Genomic DNA, 17868 nt, shown 5'->3' on the forward strand with positions numbered 1-17868 from the left:
ATATTCTCCATTTAGGAATAAGGAAGTACGAAATAAGAGTATGTATAGCACGTGAATTCCATCTGGCATTGTGAAGAGACTGTAATTTTCTCCATTTAATTGCTGGGATTGCACCAGTTTCTTTAAGGAGACGGAATGCTCTACATAACTCATACAGAAATCTAAAATCATCTCGCCAACCTGGATTTTGTACAGTTATCATTTAACTTTCTGGCTTGTAGGACTGCTGCAAGACATCGTATTGTTTTATCACTTCGTCCACGAATTCATAGTTCAGAGTTGGTTTGGTAGAAGAAATCGGATTAATGATGTCAAACACATGCTTTACGATTCTATCAAGAATATGATGCTGGCAGCCAATGTACTGTGGCTGATCAAATCCTCTTGTGATGATTTCACTTTTTAATTTTTGAACAATTCCATTTACTCGTCCAGTATTTACTGCTGTTGTGTCACATACGATCATTTTGAAGTTCTTCCATGCATCAAATTAATTCAGCAAACTTTGCAGTGCATTAAAAATATCCTGTGATGACCTGCTTTCACATTTTACTATACCTAATTTCAATTCTCTAAGTGAGCTCTTCAAGATTACCACTTGATACTCGTGATTTGCAATTTGCTTACCGTCGAAATGAAGGCAGAATTGTTTCTCTTCTTGCAAAATAGATTTTATTTTACGCCTTTCATCTTCGCCACTTCTTATAACAGCTCGCCAAACACCTGACTGTGATGGTGTTGTAACACTGATTCCATCTTCGGCTAGACTGGAGCACACTGCAGCAGCTTTATTAATTGAAAGAGATTTTTTTGTCACCAACTAAGTTGCATGTGATGTTGAAAAACGCACGACTCGTTTTCTTTTGTCATTTTCATTTTCTTCTGATACATATGCTGTGTCAGAAAAATTTCATCCATACTTACTTCTGCTGATGATGCGTCGTCTACATCAGTGGCAAAGACAGCGTTTGGTTCAGATTGTGAAGCCGATTTTCGAATTCGCTTAGAGGGATGGATGGACGATTGTGGAGCAACTGTGCTTGTTACATATCCAATTTTACCTTGTGATTTAACTTGTAACTTGTATAGTTCTTTATCTTCTTGGCACACGAATGTCAATCTGTTTTCGTTATGTCAAATATATTTTCTATTTCAACTTGAAGTGAATCCTTTTTCTTCTTTCTATTTTTATCGTTCTCTTCAATCAATTTAACTACTTTTGACATAATTGCTTGTTTTGATAAAATTGGAAAGCTAAATATTTCCCAGAGAACAGTAAGCTCACCAGTTATCATAGCCATTCTTTCTTTCTTATCTTTCTCTGTTTCCAGAAGTGTATGATAGCGACCAATAATGTATTTCTTTCGCGGAAGTCGAGTAAAAGAACTAAGTGTTTCAATTATAGGTACATCTCGTCTTATTGTTACATCAATAGCTACATTCTGCGTCCACGATTCCGCATTTTTCTTAATCGCTTCACTTGATTTATAATATGCCATTATAATACTAATATTGAACTACGAAACCTGAAAATAGAGAAAATATACACAATTTGTCACTTAATAAATAATAATTTAATAATTACTACATTAATTTACTAATTATTACAAATGTTGTTTGTGGTATTTTTCGAAAGAGCCCCAAAAATAGTTGTTATTGATAATGTAGGGTTATAAAAATATTAAATTTATTGTGATGCTCTTTCCGAAGAATCCTCGCTGTTTGAAACCACAAACAGTCACACACACTGTATAATTAGCATAATCTGTAACTACATACATATACAAATACACGTATAATTTCTAAATAATGTTTTACTAAAAATATAAACACATCTTATTAGTCATTTTATCATGAGCGATATTATAAAGATCTACTTTTTTAATAGCTACAGGCTACAGTACCGTACATACAGTTCTTGTGACACACACTGAAATTGAAACGGGTTTGGCCCAACCCTGTGGCCGAGTGGTTAGCAAATCGCGCTGCGACGCCAAGGGTCCCGGGTTCGAATCCCGGTCGGGCTTGGTTGTTTGTGAATGTCCATTCATCAATTTCATCATTTCATCACTCATCCCCATCTTCGCAAATTAGCCAAGAGGCACAAAACGCGAAGTAAAATAAACTAAATCAAATCAAATCAAAATCAAATGAAACGGGTTGGTGCGGGAAGTTTTTTTTAGAGCCACCTGTAATAATTATTTTTTAGTAATCAGGTCACAAAAGCTCATCATTTGCGACCACAGGAGATAAAAAAAATTGCAAAATTTTTTTTAGTCATAACCCTAATACACACTCTCTCTCTCTCTCTCTCTTCTGTTATTCTCTTTCCGTCTCCGACCACTGTTCTTTTTCCCAATCTATTGTCTCCTTCCTCTATCTTCACAATCACAACAAATAATTTTCTTTCTGGTTAGCCGAGCGGATTGAGCGGTTAAACCATGATCTCGCCATAGGTTCCAGGTTCGAGTCACGACCTGACAATCTAGTCATCATCACCCTTCACCATCATCATTGCGATTGGCCAAAATTGGCCGAAATGCGACGTGAAATACGAAAGACAATTGGCCTTCTGATGCCTCCTTTATGCAAGATGCTTTGCAGATAAGGCACCCACGCAACTCCAAAGCTCATTACATAGCCATGTAAGGTATAGAGTACGAGAATCATAGAAGCTATCGTGCTACAAGTTCTTTACCCATCTGCTTTTGTCCCTCTTTCGTGATGACCAGCTCTCTGCATAAATTGCACTCCACAGAAACGAAGATTCATGTCTCAAGGTCAAACGCTGTTGGAGGTGACGTTGCAAAAGCGCGGTCACAAAGAGGTGGAAAATAAACAAAGTTAATCATCACCGAACTGCCGGTTTTCCCATTCAGCCATGCCAGTTCGAATTCCAGCCTATCCGTCACCATCACGTGGCAAATCGAGGAAAGGAAGACAGATTAGTATTGCATTTGCACACCAGATGACGCAGGTTCAATTATCAACACTTCTTCCTTCTCTTTTTTTCCATTTGTCCTCAACCTTACGTTGCATTGGCTTTGCTTCTAAGGGTCCAAAAGTTCTATAATAGGGTTTTCCTACATCACACCGATCTTCGTGTGTCTTCCTGCACTGCTACAAAGGAAACCTTGTAGCCCGCAGCCAGTGTTGCTCGTGTGAGTGTATATAAGACTCGATCCGAGGTCAAAGCATTCATTCTCGCATTGGGATTCGTGAAAGAAAGAGTGAAAAGAGCCAGCAGGGGGAACTGATAACACGAAAAGTCAACATGTCTTGTAGCCTGTGGCTAGTTCTGGCTCTTGCCGTGTTCTGCAAAGGTGACGAGGGATTGCCCCGAGGTATGTTAATTTTGCTTCACCCTTTTTTTCCCCTCTGTTTCTTTAGCCGATACTTGTGGTTGAAGTTGATGATAGAGCGTTTAGTGCTTGATGAATGTCAAGGTAAACGGTGTGAAGGCCAACCAAGATGCAAGGTCGGTAATTTCTGCATCGTATTAAGCCAGTGGTCATCAAGATAATGACTACAAAAACTTGCTTGCATATTTTTTGCCTCCTTTTTTCTTTGAAGATTTCAACGCGAGTCCCTTTTGTACTCTAGTTTTTATAACTCATTTGGGAGTACTAATCTTTTAATTATGCACAGGTAGGTTAATCGAGACTAGATCAACACTTTAAAGACCGGTAATGGCCCAATCAGTAATGTGTATGCATTCCAAGGGTGGTGCCCTCCCCAATGGCGTAATGGTAACGTAATCATGGGGGTCTGGGGTTCGATACCAGGTGGAGGCACATAGTGGTTCAAGGGCCTCCCTTATGACGTGGTGGTAGCGTCGTCGCCTTGTAATCAAGAGTTCCCGGTTTCGATTCCCGGTGGAGGTACATTGTGGTTCAATTTTAAACTGTAGGTCCAGCCATGGGTGTTATTCGTGACTATTCCTTCACCAATTTCATCATATCATCACTCATCTTCATCTTCGCAATTAGCCAAAAGTGGCAGAAAAGAAAAGTAAACGAAATCAATTAATAGGACTGTAGGCATAGTAAATAAGCTTTTTTGTTTATTAAGAATTAAAATTAGTTACTTTTAACAACAGTTAGTGCGCTTTTTTCTCGGTCATTGACCAATTTCATTTCAAACACGCACATAAACAGGAGAGGGAGGGGAGGGAGAAAGAGAGGCCGAACAGGTTGAGTTATCTACTTTATTTGATTGAATTAGATTATTTTACGTCACTTTTCTGTCACTTTGGCTAATCGCTACGATGCGGATGAGTGATGATGATATGATGAAGTTGATGAACGAACACTCAGAAAGAACACCCATAACCAGTCCTGGATTCGAACCCAGGACTCCTGGCGTGGTAGCGCATTTGGTTATCGACTTGGGATCTCTGATGCAGCCACCGACAGTCTCACGTTCGATTCTTGGACTGGACTTCGATGTTCCCTTGTTCATGTCCCTTCATCAATTTTATCTAATCAACATTCATTATCTTCGCCATTAGCCTAAACAAACAGACAAACAATGTAAAAAAAATAAAATAAGAATTATATGCATAGGCGTTCGCACGGGGGTGCCAGGGGTGCCTGGGTAGCCCCCTAATGTGTCCTGAAAAATAAATATGTAGAAACTACCACTGAAGTAATGCAAATAATAATATCCGTGTGTTTTTAAAAAAAATGTAAGCTATTTCATTTCAATCTGTCTGACTTCCACCAAAACAATGTGATATTGCTTGCTATAATAATCAATAATCATTTAGCAAAGATGAAGTTCTTCACTTTGTAAATCGCACAGGACATTAAATAATCAAGTGATCAGGTAAATTATATATTTTATGATGTAATGTGCAGTAGGGGTACCGGGTTCGAATTCCGGTGCGGGCATGGATGTTTGTGATTGTCTGTCCTGAATGAAAGTCGACATTTGAGATTAACTGATATAAGGTGTGTGTGGGGGGAATCTGTCGCTTTGGGGCTTTTCTTTATATATACATATACATACATATGTATATACGTATATATGTATGTGTATGTATGTATAAAGGGATTAGCACAGCGCGCAATGACACCAGGAGTCCCGGGTTCGAATCCTGGTCCGGGCATGGGTGTTCTTTGTGAGTATTCCTTCATCAATTTTATCATATCATCATCACTCATCCTCTTCGTAGCGATTAGCCAAAAATGGCAGAAAAGCGAAGTAAAATAAACCAAATCAATCTATCAATCGCATATAATTTCATTTCAGTTCGAGTATTTTATGTCAATTATTATAAGGGCGTTGCAGGAACATAATAAGTTCTAACTAAAGGGGTGGTTTCTGCAAGGGTGATGCTGTTATGGGTGAAATATATCTTGTTTGTTCCCCACCCTGAAAGATATACTTTGCTTCATCTCCATTGAAATAGTGCTTCGAACGTCCGTACATACTGACGCAAAGAAATTTTAATAAACTGCATGTGCCGACAATCATGCTTGATTATCTTTTAGTTGACTTTGTAATAAGTGAACTGATTCAAAATATAACATTTTCAGTCATCGGCGTAACTTGGCGGGGGCGAAGGTGCACTTGATCCCCCAAAATTTTCAGGAACATGAGGAGCAAAGTAATAGAGAGTAATATTTGTGATTTCACAAGTGTAACTAACATTTATTTTGAAAATAATCCTGGATGCTATTTGTATGAGATGGAAAACTGTGCGAGTCTTTTTTTCCCAAATGTTGAACCCCAAGTTCGATTATTCCCGCCCAAAATTAGGGTCCAAGTTTCGCCCATGTTTTCAGTCCTCAGCATTTACAAGAAGAATGCATAAAACTACACCACAGACCTCTAGGTATGGCTCTCACTTATTGCACAACACTTGAGCAACCTTGTGTTCTGACGTCACGGGAGCAGGCTTTTTAATTTTAGGCTAGATGCCTACGTTATCAGGTTAGGCTAGCTAGGTTTGGTTCTCTTAGCCTAAATAATAATTTTTCATTGTATTTATGCTAATGGAACCTAACGTAACAGGCCTAACCTAACCTCGTAGGCATTCATCGTCTGACGTCAGAACGAAAGATTGTTCAAGTGTTGTGCAATAAGGGATACTCTCTAGGCACAGACTAGAAACGATGCGCTTTTGTCTGAAGCCACGCATCTTCGCTCGCGCATAGCCAAGGGGATAGACAGATGGCGGAGCTGCACATTACAGCTTGTTATTGTTTTCATATATATGAAGAAATTATCTGTTCTCACTTGTGGAGTGGAATGTGTAGAGTTATATCCTTCTCAGTAAACTTCAAAATCGCAATCTTGTGTGGTGCAATGACTCACAATCTTCAAAATAGTTGTTGAAAATATGAAGGTATGCTCGCAGCCATGATAGTATCACCCCCTCTTCGAAAATTTTGGCTTCAAGTCGACCCATGTTAAAAGGCCCACGTTCCCAGTCTGTATCTAGAGGTCTGTGAACTACACGCTGTGGAAAGTTGTTCGACTGCAATAAGGAACAAGGACAGTTTTGTAAAATAATTCCCAGAGATCAGGTTCCAATTCAGAACACACTCTCAGCGTGCATTAATATGCAAAGAGAAATGCCATTGTCTGCCTATTTTGTACGTAGTTACATGCGTGACTGAAGGAGTGGAATATGAACCGACGATCGAGATTACAAATTGGATATTTCAAGGCCACGTCTTCGCTCCACGGAGCAAAGCAGCGTTGGGGAGCTAAACGCGGGAGAGAACGATATCTCCTGAGCGATCTGCTCTCTCGTTTCCTTTCGCTTTCTTCCGTTGTTGATAAGAAGCAACTATAAAAGGCGAGGGACGCCCTCTTGCTCAACCACTATTGTTGTGATGAAATTGTCGCCGAGCAGTGCTGCAATATCATTAAAAAGTTGGCAATTTACAGTGTATCCACACCCGGTTTTTGTAGACAATGCGATGTCGACTTCTTTCGAGGAGGAGGCTACTTCGCGGTAACAATGGAAAACAAGTCGATACTACTTTGAATGTACAACCCTTCTTAGATGCCGACTAAAGCATACCTTTGCCCAAACAGACGTATATACCAGAAAGCAGTGGCGGCGATTAGAGGTGGCGTGTCCCTGCACGATGCTAAACCTTATCTACAAAGGCAAATATACTGTCCTTGCCCCCCGACCCCCGGTTTTGGAACCCAATCGCCGCCACTGCCAGGAAGATTATAAAATTCCCGCGCTGTCGTTATGTTGCAATTGATGGAACACATCCGTTTCGACTCGTCATCCATGTTCCCGAGTTCGAGCCTTGGATTGGACATGACTGTTTTTTGTCATTGTCCCTTCATCGATTTCACTTGATGATTACTCATTTCGTCATCGTGAATAGCCAAGATTGACAGATAAGCGACAATAAATAAATAAAAATAATAATAAAAAGGTACAAATACAAGTTGATAGAACATCCGATCATAACATCTTTCAAATGTCAACTTCTTGCAACTTCCAATTGTTACTTTAGAAATTCCAATGAAACAAGACATTCGCCTTGTCAAAGCTTGTTTATTTTTAATCGCCTCTCTGCCACGTTTGGAGTCGTGGTGGTGTAGTCGTAAGGGAATCTGACTACCACGCTGGAGACCCGAGTTCGCATAAAGCGGCTGTGGGGCGCACTCAGCCTCAAATAAATGGGTACTTGGGGCCAACCCTGGGGGGGGGGGGGGGTAAAGGCGACCGAAGCGTGCCGCTGATCACATGGCCGAGATTAAAGAATGCGTGTGGCTCTAACTTCAAATCCCTCTATATATGTGTCTTATGGCACGGCGCAAAGTGCACGGAGAACTTTACCTTCTATCTCTCAGATGAAACTGATGAAGGGAGAATCACAAAGATCACTTTTGGCTAGTGCGGATGATGAAAGTGACGACGCCTACCAATAAACAACCAAAGAGATTGAAGTGGGACGATGACATAAATTAATGTGTGTGGCAAATTCTCTGCTGAAACTGACGTCATCAGTGGCTTGTGATGACTATGGGGCGGATTGTTGCATATTTGCATGTTTTTTCCCCTTGGGGAAAATTCATATGCTTTCAATGGATTCATTCGTTTCATTTTATTTGGAACGCCCTGGCAAAGTTTTATAGTGCATATAAATGCATATTTGAGGTGTTAGTGCTTTTTTGAGCTTAGTGTGCATATTACTTACATATATTGTAAGTAATTTAATGTTTTCCTCTTCAATTTTATACTTTCTCAAAACGTTCCTATAGCATTGTGGCGCTCCGTCCTGTTGAAAAAAGATTCTGCAAAGAGTACCTTCTTCAGTAAGAAAGGTTGAATAAACCTTGTCATTTACGGTTCTGTCGATGAAAAATGAACTAACCAATCGCGTTCCTCACACCACACAACACCATTTAATTACCACTACTAACCATTCACCTGTGATCTCTCCGAAATTTGTTATCAGATAAAAACTTCGAATATTCTATTTGTTAACTTCCTTATGAACATAAAAATTAGCTTCGTCACTTGTGAAGGGCTTTTCATACCAGTGGAAACATCACAATTTTTGGAAACTACTAGTCACAAAATTCAACTCTTTGGGAATATCCGTGATCAAAATCGTGTGCAATGACATGCGAACTTCTCTCTCTAGACATCAATTTGATCTCAATGCGTTACTGACGCGTTAGAGCCATTTTAATGCTTTTTTCTGACACATCGAAAAGGAGCAAACTGGTACAATAATTTATTCATAACTTTTTACTGGTTAAAGATACGTCGAAATAACCGTCAACACTGCATTTCTCGCGAAATTCTAGCCACATTTGATATATCATATCACCCCATTTCCATTTAAAATTTTGAAGTTTGAATTCAAGATGGCGTCCGTCGTCGTAATATGCCCTATAACATTTTCCTCCGCCCCTATTACAAATCTGCAGTGTTAGTTTTTCGGAACAGAATGTCATTCAACTTTTATTCAGCTGTCTCCATACTTTTGAACCACCCTGCATATAAATCGATCTCCGTGGTGGAGTAGTTAGCACAGAGCGCTATGACGTCAGAGATATCGGGTTCGAATCCCGACCTGGTTATGGGTGTTCTTTGTGAGAGTCCTTTCGTCAAGTTCATCATGCCATCACTCATTCATATCGTCGTGATTAGCCAAAGGTAGCAGAAAGGCGACGTAAAATAACTTAATTCAATCAAACAATTTATTAATACCTATATGTAACAAGTCTTACTTACTTTAAATATTGCTGATAAACTTGAATTTTATTGTATACAGTAATACTTGTGTGTGTACAGAATTTGAGAAACATTATTATTTAATCATTCTTCAAATTAGCAACTGCAATTAACATCTTCCATGTTGTCTTCACATGTGAACAGCAGAGGGTGCGCTGGAACATTTAGGAATATATTCCAACAGATGCTCAGTTATTCCCGGTTGGTAAAATTTTGGTGGCAAGATTTATTGTAACTGATTCAAGAGCATTATGAAACCATTATGTTTAGATAACAATTCGTGCACTTGTAGGAAATAGGTGACCCGTATTTGGAGCTCTCGAAAGAGATCCTTTTCTTCTTTCAATGATGAGAAGCTTGCCGCTCCTGGACATTAGAATCCTGACTTTCTTCAACATATTTGTCTCACATAGTTCGCTAGCCTTACAAGCGCGCACGAGTTGACGAATCGCGCTGTAAAGTCCTGGTTATCCCCAGTGCTGTAATCTCGAAATTTTCACAGGGTTTATAGTAAGTCCCGTCAAACTTTAGGTAGAAACCATTTTCCCATTGACTTTAGATTAAATGTGTGGCTGAAATCATTTAACTTCTAGAAAACATGTCGATTGATTGATTTATATTGCTTCGCTTTTTCTGTTCGTCCCGCCAGAAACTTTCGGTGCCTTGTGACTCGAAAATGTCCGATGTTAGTCGAAGAGAAATCAACTGATCGCTGATTCGTTGTTTCCCAGCCGCCAGTTGGAATTGCAAGCAGTATAAGCACTCCGACACTGAGGCTGCCTAGATGATGGAATAATAATGTTGATGATATATTCATACTTAGCATAAAAGAGGTTTAGCGAAGTATTCTTAAAACAAAAAAAATGTGAAACAAGTATTTTAATGATTGCATTTAAGCCTAAAAGCTACAGTAATCGAAAGTTGAATTGTATATGCATTGAAGCAGAAGGTATATGCTGTTTAGTATGGTTAACTAGAGGGTATACGGCTCATACCGTTGTATACCCTTGACTACAGCCCTGGCTATCCCATCTGAGCATACAGTGAACTCTGTCATGCCAATACCAAGAGTTTAAAGTTATATTTTTCTTTTATAGGGCATATCTTGTACGCAGAAGAAGATGAAGATGCGGGAACAGACTATTTTCCAGCACCTGTCGACTCCTACATGCCAAGCGTGTACGAAGAACCCCCTAAGGTGGGAGCACCGGTGATAATCTTCTACCCAAAACTCCAGAACGACGACGAATGGAGACCAAAGAAGGTGGAGAAGTTCGAGATCATCGGAAAGCCAAACAGATTCCGAAGAAGCTCTTACGGTGCCGGAGGAGACGGTGCTGGAAGCCAATCCGGCAGCTCAAGCCAAGCTTCCAGCTCCAGCGGTTCCGGAACCGGCGGCGCTCCGTTGACATTTAGCGGGGGACCTTCCTCAGGTGGCAGCCTCTCTTCCAGTTCCAGCCAGAGCAGTGCTGGATCCTTGGGAACTGGAGGATTCGGCTTAGGAGGATTTGGAGGACCAAGCTACGGCGGTGGGTACGGACAGATCGACCCTGGATTTGCTCCAGGAGGTTTCGGTTTCGGAAATCCTGGATTTAATTTTGGAGGACATCCTGTCAATCCAGGTGCTGGAGGTTACTTTGGGCATGGTTTTGGTCCCGGAGCCTACGGTTCCGGTTTTCCAGTAGGTGGAGGTGGCAACGGTTTCAGCTCGTCCAGCAGTTCCAGTTCCAGTCAAAGCGGCAGTGGCGTAGGAGTCGGAGGTTTTCCGTCAGGAGGAGGTGGTTTTCCAGTGGGAGGGGGTCAAGGGTAAGTCCATCTTAATATGTAAGCGTTTGTTGTTGCTTCCTTAGATTATGGTCATCACTGCAATTCTAGAAAATGGTAAGTCACAACCAGAGCTTCTTCTACTCACTTCCCGGTGTAATATACACCTATAATTCTGGCTACGAAATCCTTTATTGTATTAGATTTAACACATGATTTAACAATGCAATTGACACAATTTCAAGGAGGGTTCGTGTTGCCATTACAGCATCTCAAAATCTTCAACCTAGAATACAAGTACTCGTTCACATCTTCATTTTCTCATTGTGTATCTTTCTCATATTATCCAAAGCCCATAATTTGCATCAGTGGTGGCGATTGGGTTCCAAAACTGGGGGTGGGGGGATTGAAAAGGTTGAAAACTGAAGACCGAGAGAGAAACAACGAAAATAAAGGGACTGAAATATAGTTAACAAAAGAGTTTAAAAAAGCAGAGAAGAACAGAGATAGATAAAGCGGAAGAAAGAAAGAAACCGAAAACAGGGAAGGGAAAGAAAAGACGGAAAGCGAGAGCAGGGAAAGGAGAGACAGAAACAGGAGAAAAAGTGAGCAAGAACGAGCAAACAGAAACAGACAATGAAATAAAGCGATAGAGAAGGAGGAAGAAAGAAAGAAAGCGGAAACAGAGGGAATGGAAAGACAGGAATAGGAAGAAAGGGTGCGGGAACGAAGGAAGGAGAAGAAAAACGAAAGAGAAAAGGAGAACGAATGTTATAGAGCAAAAGGGAGGAAAAAAAGAACGCGAGAGAAAAGACCAGACAGAACCAGAAAGAACGGAGAGAATAGAATAGAATGGTCTTTATTTAAGCAGGCATGTTTCGTTCTCATGGGCCGTTCTTACAACCAAGGATGTGAGAACGAAAGAAAGGAAAGGTGGAACAGAGAAACAAAGACAGTGATAAGGAAAAAGGTAGCCGTAAGCTCTGAAGCGAGGCAGAGCCACCTGAAAACATTTCGTCCACCCTCTTTCCAAACATTCTCCAGTGTAACACATAAAATGCATTTAAGGGAAAGAGTGACAATTTGCCCGAGGTCCTTCTCCCTGAGGCAGCTGGGGAGCACTGTTGCCAATTTAGTTCTTTTGGAACCAGATCTGGCTCTTTCGTGCACTCGTTTGGCTGTGAACTGTGGCACCCGCCCTTCTTCCCCACTATGATGCCATCACTGGCTCCGGCCCACATAGATCAACTTTTGCCATGAGTATAAGTTTTGTACGTGACGTGATATTATATTGGCTGCGTCGCCCCACCTCCCCAGTTACTTTTATATAGCGCCGTTTGCTGAATGAAGTTGACAATATTGTTATCCGGTAATCCCCTATTTTCGATTTCATACGACAATCGGCAGTGACGTGTCCGGCATTTTAGAAGGGGGGGCTACGTACACTTTTTATGGTAGTCACCCCTATTTTAAATTTTTCCTACCTTTAACGTTATTTTTTTTTTGGAAATAATGGCCAAAAGGGTGGGTTATGACACCCACCAACCCCCCCCCCCCCTTGGGCACTCCACTGACCATTGGTGTATTATTGAGATAGGTGATGCCGTCAGATCTAGACGGTGAAAACTAAGAATAAATTGTCATCAATTTAAAATTACCCTGTATTCGTAGCAGCGTCCCCCGCCCCCCAACCACCTTGACAACTAAAATTACCAGCCTTCGTAAATCTAGCTCCTTGAAAGTCAATTTTAGCTCAATTTAAGGTGAAATTTAGCTCTTTTACGCGCATCAGGTTTTGCAACACTGCCAGGATGGTCGTAGGAGGCAAGGAGAATTGCATTACGCTTATGGGAGAATTATTTTATTCGTTTTCTTGAGAATATCAAACTTCCGATGGCGGAAAAGAACATATGATTGGGTAGAGGATTCATTGAAGATGATATTTACGCTAGAAAGAGTCGAAACTCCCATTTGTTTAGCCGTAACTTGAATCTGAAGTTGTTTCTTCATAAGGAATACATGGGATATTTTCCAAACATGCTATCTAGCTTAATAACGAACTTTGAAAACCCCTTGCACTTGCAACATGGGGGGAAATTCATACTCTGAAATTATGCGTGGATTTTATTTAGTAGCAGCGCCCATTCCGACGATATTTAAATAAATGCATGCCTGGTGCGAAATTGTCACATTTCACATTCTCGTCATCGTAGGTTCTGGGTTCGAGTCCCTTACTAGACATGGACGTTCTTCCATGTAGCGAGGAATCTCATGTTTAACTTTAAGTTAATCGAAATACGAACCTAAAGTAACTTGAAACCGGTTTCATAAACATTTCATTGCCCTAAATGCACAAAAGGTGAACGTTCCCCATTAAAAATGCAACGAAAGATGGGTCTGTTTCCGTTACGCCTAACTCAGGAATGAGAAAACCCTATTTACATCTGAAAGCCATAATCTATATGTTAAAGAGGAAAGTCCTCGTGCTAGAAGGCGGTGAGTAGTCTGTGAACGCGATGACGCAATTTACACTGGGTGGTTAAATAAAGGAAAGGCTGAAAAAAATGGGCTTTCCCAGTTACATCATCGTTCACAGATTTTGTTCAGGACATCCCCTCCCTTTTTTTTCCCAGCGTTCCAGGAACTAACGAGTCAACAAAGAGAAAAAGTAAATAGTGATTCTTGAAAATCAATTTTCAATGCTTTGAACAAACACGACACTTGTTTTCTTTACGTGCTCTCTACTGGCCTTGAACTTCTTTTTATTTAGCGTGGTAAATTTGCTTGTACAGTCAGTAGCAAAACTGAGTTGTAACTGGTAATTGCGAATTGATTTTGATTGATCGCTATATTGAGCAGACAAGCTTTTATCCCTTATTCGTATAATCAGAAGCTCAAATATAATAACTCGGGAAGCATGAATTTTATTTATTCAACTCACTTTCGCTTTCGATGGTATTGTCAAGTTTCTATAACGTTCTTGCCTTTACATAATGTTTATGCTTGTTGTCAGTATTACATAGGAGAGTCAGAAAGTAACCTTAATATTTTTTTATTAACATAATATGTACAGTCACGGGCACTTCTGAGTTGTAACGATTCTATTGAAAGTCAAACGTACCCTTACAACCCAGAAATGTCCGTGACTGTACAATAGGACTGAAAACATTTCGTCACTTTTCAGCAATGTCTCCACCACGTTGAGTGCATATGTGCCAATATTTCACGAATGCCCTGATTTCAAGAGAAAAAGTTCTGACTGACTCCGTAATCACTCATGCACCAGATCTTTCACATCATCGTTACTGCGGAACTTCGTAATACCTCCTTAAGGGAGCTAAATGCATGATAATTACCCGGTGCTATGACCTGTAAATATGCAGGATGTGGTAGACGCTCCAAAACGAGGTTCCGCAAAGTTTTGTGCTGTTGCATGAGCTGTGTGTGTGGTCTCGCGTTATCTTGTTGCAAGATCACACCAGAACTTAGGAAACCACGACGTTTCGAACTTACTGCATGTTTCAAGCGGTTCTCAAGCATACCGCAATACGACTCAGTGTTAAGATTGCGTTCTCTATTCATATAATGTTCCAAGATTGGGTCTTTACAACCCCAGAAGAGTGTGAGCATCACTTTGCCGGCAGACGCAGCAGTAAAGAATTTCTTTGGTTTCGGCGATGATGAATGCCTCCACATCTTGCTGACTCGCTTCGTCTCTGGCTGGAAATAATGGATCCAGTATTCGTCACCAGTAACTATACACTTTAAGAAACCATCTCTATGGCCTAATATGTAGTAGTTCACATGCCCGCCGCTACGCGGATCGAGTTTAATGCATTCTTGAAAATGCTACACCTGTCGACAAATCGTTTTGCGTGTTGAAATTCCATGCAACGAAGTCTGCAATCTACACCGAGGGAAAAATTTAATGTTTGTTTCTTTTACTGACAGTTTTATGATGAGTATTCTCTTCTTAAGGTGATCTTATATCCTGGTGAACCTTGAGCATTTTCCTCGTCAAGCCTATGTACACTTTGGTCACAATTCCCTCGAGAACCGATGAGCAGAGAATTTTCAAATTTTACCTGAGCATTGAGAAAAGGTGTTTCTAGAGAACCATTGTTTTATATTTTCATTTACTACATCACCTTCTCGAAAATTAATTCATTAATTTTACTTTTTAAATATATCGATTTTTTTCCGTTTTATTCAAAACGCTCCACTTTTTAACTAGGTATAGCTATACTACATCTATGTGGTCGGGAAAGCCAAATACTTTGTAAACGGCATTGGCAATGACATGATATTACAATCACAACCTTTTTTCTCTTGCAGCTATGGAGCAGGGTGCCCTACCTGCCATGACAATGTACTGTTGAGATCTGGCCCTGTAGGTGATGGACCAGTCGTGAGAGTAGGATCTGTCGACACAGCTGGCAAGGGGAAGGGAGTCTACAGCTCATCCAGTTCTTCGATCGACAGCACCGGCAAGGTCACCTACAGCGCGAAGACCGGCCATTTTGAATAATCACCATTTCCATGCACATCAACCTAACCACAACTGAGAGCACTTTCGCCGCCAGTTTGCGTGAACACGTTCACACCGTGAATGAACTGTATTTGCTATAGGAATCGAACCTGTGATATGAGCATGTGAAGCGTTTCTCAGATTCTGTTTTTTTGGGGAATTTTCGTTGCCTGTTCGGAGAACCAAACACCACAAATTTCAAAGAAGGATGCCAATTGATTTTGATCGCGTCAATTACACAAGAAAGCAGGCGATACATTGCGCCTGAGCATGTGGAATGAAACTGTGACACTGTAACATTTTATGAAAATGAAGATGAAGTATTCCACATAGGAACATGTTTCTTTTGGATAACAGTTTCACATGTGAGAGAAAAAGTTATCAAAATGTGAATATTTATGTATTTGTTCCAGCTTTTTACAAAATACATGTCATTTTCTATCCTAGCTTTGATATTTTTTCTCTAAAAAAGATGTCCTAAACAAACTTATATTACACATATGAGTTTCCATATTGATTTGAAACGTATCCGAAATACAGGGTGTCATCTGTTGGCTTATCAGGAAAGTTGCTACACACGTCTGAGTTTTTTTTTACCTTATTCATTCATGAAACTAACAGAGGAGCAGAAAATTTTTATTGTTTCGGAAAAGGCGATTAGTTTATACTATTATATTATACATATGCAACAAGACCAAGTGGCAGCCGGTAAGTACGAGGTAGGATCAATAAATAAGGTAAACTTACCGTTCTCTAAGGTACTTTTACACAGGGATAGATGGCAACACTAGCATTGGAAGCAGACGGAAGTCAGAAAAATATATGACGTGTACGTATGAGTTTGGTTTATTGTACACTTTCCAAATAATTAAAGTATAGGGTGGCCCATAAGTCAGATGACACTAATAGTTACTTGACTAGAGCAGCAGTTGCCAACTGACTTATGAGCCACCCGGTATAATAATGCATGCAGATGCAGACTTAATAAACAATGAGACACCTACCCATGCGTTATACGCACAAAAATTCGCAGGTTTGTACGAGCATTTGTCCTACATTTCAACATTCCAAGAATTATGTTAGAATTCCAGCCGGATACAGGTGTGAACTTTAGGGTGTTGATGATAAAATAATACAAAACAACACTACTTTTGCTATCGTCGACTTGTCGGAGTGGTTAGTACAGCGTGTGTGTGTGGATTTCTTGCAAATTTTAATTAAACGAATGGGTCTGGAATGAAATATAATATTTACTAAACTTTAAATTAACGTCAATACACTTGCATTTTATTGAAGTGTGTACCACTTCTTTAAAAATGTAATTTATCTAATTAAATATACACATAGTCACTTGTAAAATCACTTTACATTAAGAAACAATGGTAGCTAGCAAGACACCGTTCTTCACGTTTTTACAAGGTTTTAAAACACTATAACCACAAAAACAATGATATTTACAACTGACGTGAGTACCATATCTGGTTGATGGGTTATTGTTTTTTTCTATCGTAGCATCTACGAGACTGTCTATGTTACTACTTCATACTTTACATATTATACACAAAACGTTTATCGCATAAGAAACATAGAGCTTGGGTTTCAATGAAAATTTCACTAAAGAAACAACTCAGCTGAATTCTAAGACACTACATAACTGAACATAAACACACTATCAAACAGAACTTGTAAAGCAAATGCATGTCCGTTGTAATTTGTTAGTTTCTTAACTTACAAATCAACCTCAACTCCATTGTTAACGCGAATGACACAGTATGACTTTAATCCAATGTCAGTTGAAAGACTATGAGAGAAGATGTTCTAAAAAAATGACAATAAACCATGATCTTCGTGGCATAAACTGCGGTTTGAGCTTATTTAAGACGAACATCGTGCATCATTTATGAAGAACTAGTTCTTAGGAATGCCATGTTCATGCAAATTACGATAATTCCCTGTTTTACGACCGGAGTTTATGCTGTTGCAGTTAAAGCAAATTATCTGTGACCGGTACACATGCTGTGAGCAATGGATCCGCTGTGTAAAACTGGGTAATCTGACTTGTAAACAGATTCAGCAAATGGCACGGAACAACAACCAGTGAAGCTTGGCTATCAATGCTGCATGTGCATTTAACGTAGGCGTTTGTTTTCTTAGTTTCGGTACGTGATTGTTCTTTCACTGAAGTAGACAATGAGGATGTTTCAATTTATGTTCACAAGCATGCAAAGTCAACCGGAAAGAAATAACCCCGAGATGAATAATGCGTGAAGATAACGCTGCTTGAGAAAGGTAGAAAGCTACAAGACAATATAAAGTTAGAAGGAGAGATAAAAACGTAGATCTACAAGAAAAT

At 39.9% G+C, this 17868-nt stretch overlaps 1 protein-coding gene across 1 annotated transcript; it reads left to right on the top strand.

Moving 5' to 3' along the window:
- The first annotated feature begins 3117 nt into the window (after nt 1–3117).
- LOC145991189 (uncharacterized) lies at nt 3118–15961 on the top strand. The gene is made up of 3 exons (XM_083127065.1): nt 3118–3344; nt 10321–11029; nt 15323–15961. The coding sequence occupies exons 1-3, from the start codon at nt 3275–3277 to the stop codon at nt 15513–15515; spliced, it is 972 nt and encodes a 323-aa protein (XP_082983191.1). The 5' UTR covers nt 3118–3274; the 3' UTR covers nt 15516–15961.
- Nucleotides 15962–17868: the final 1907 nt, after the last annotated feature.

This window comes from Lepisma saccharinum, chromosome 8, assembly GCF_977018435.1.
Source record: "Lepisma saccharinum chromosome 8, izLepSacc3.1, whole genome shotgun sequence".
NCBI lineage: Eukaryota > Metazoa > Arthropoda > Insecta > Zygentoma > Lepismatidae > Lepisma > Lepisma saccharinum.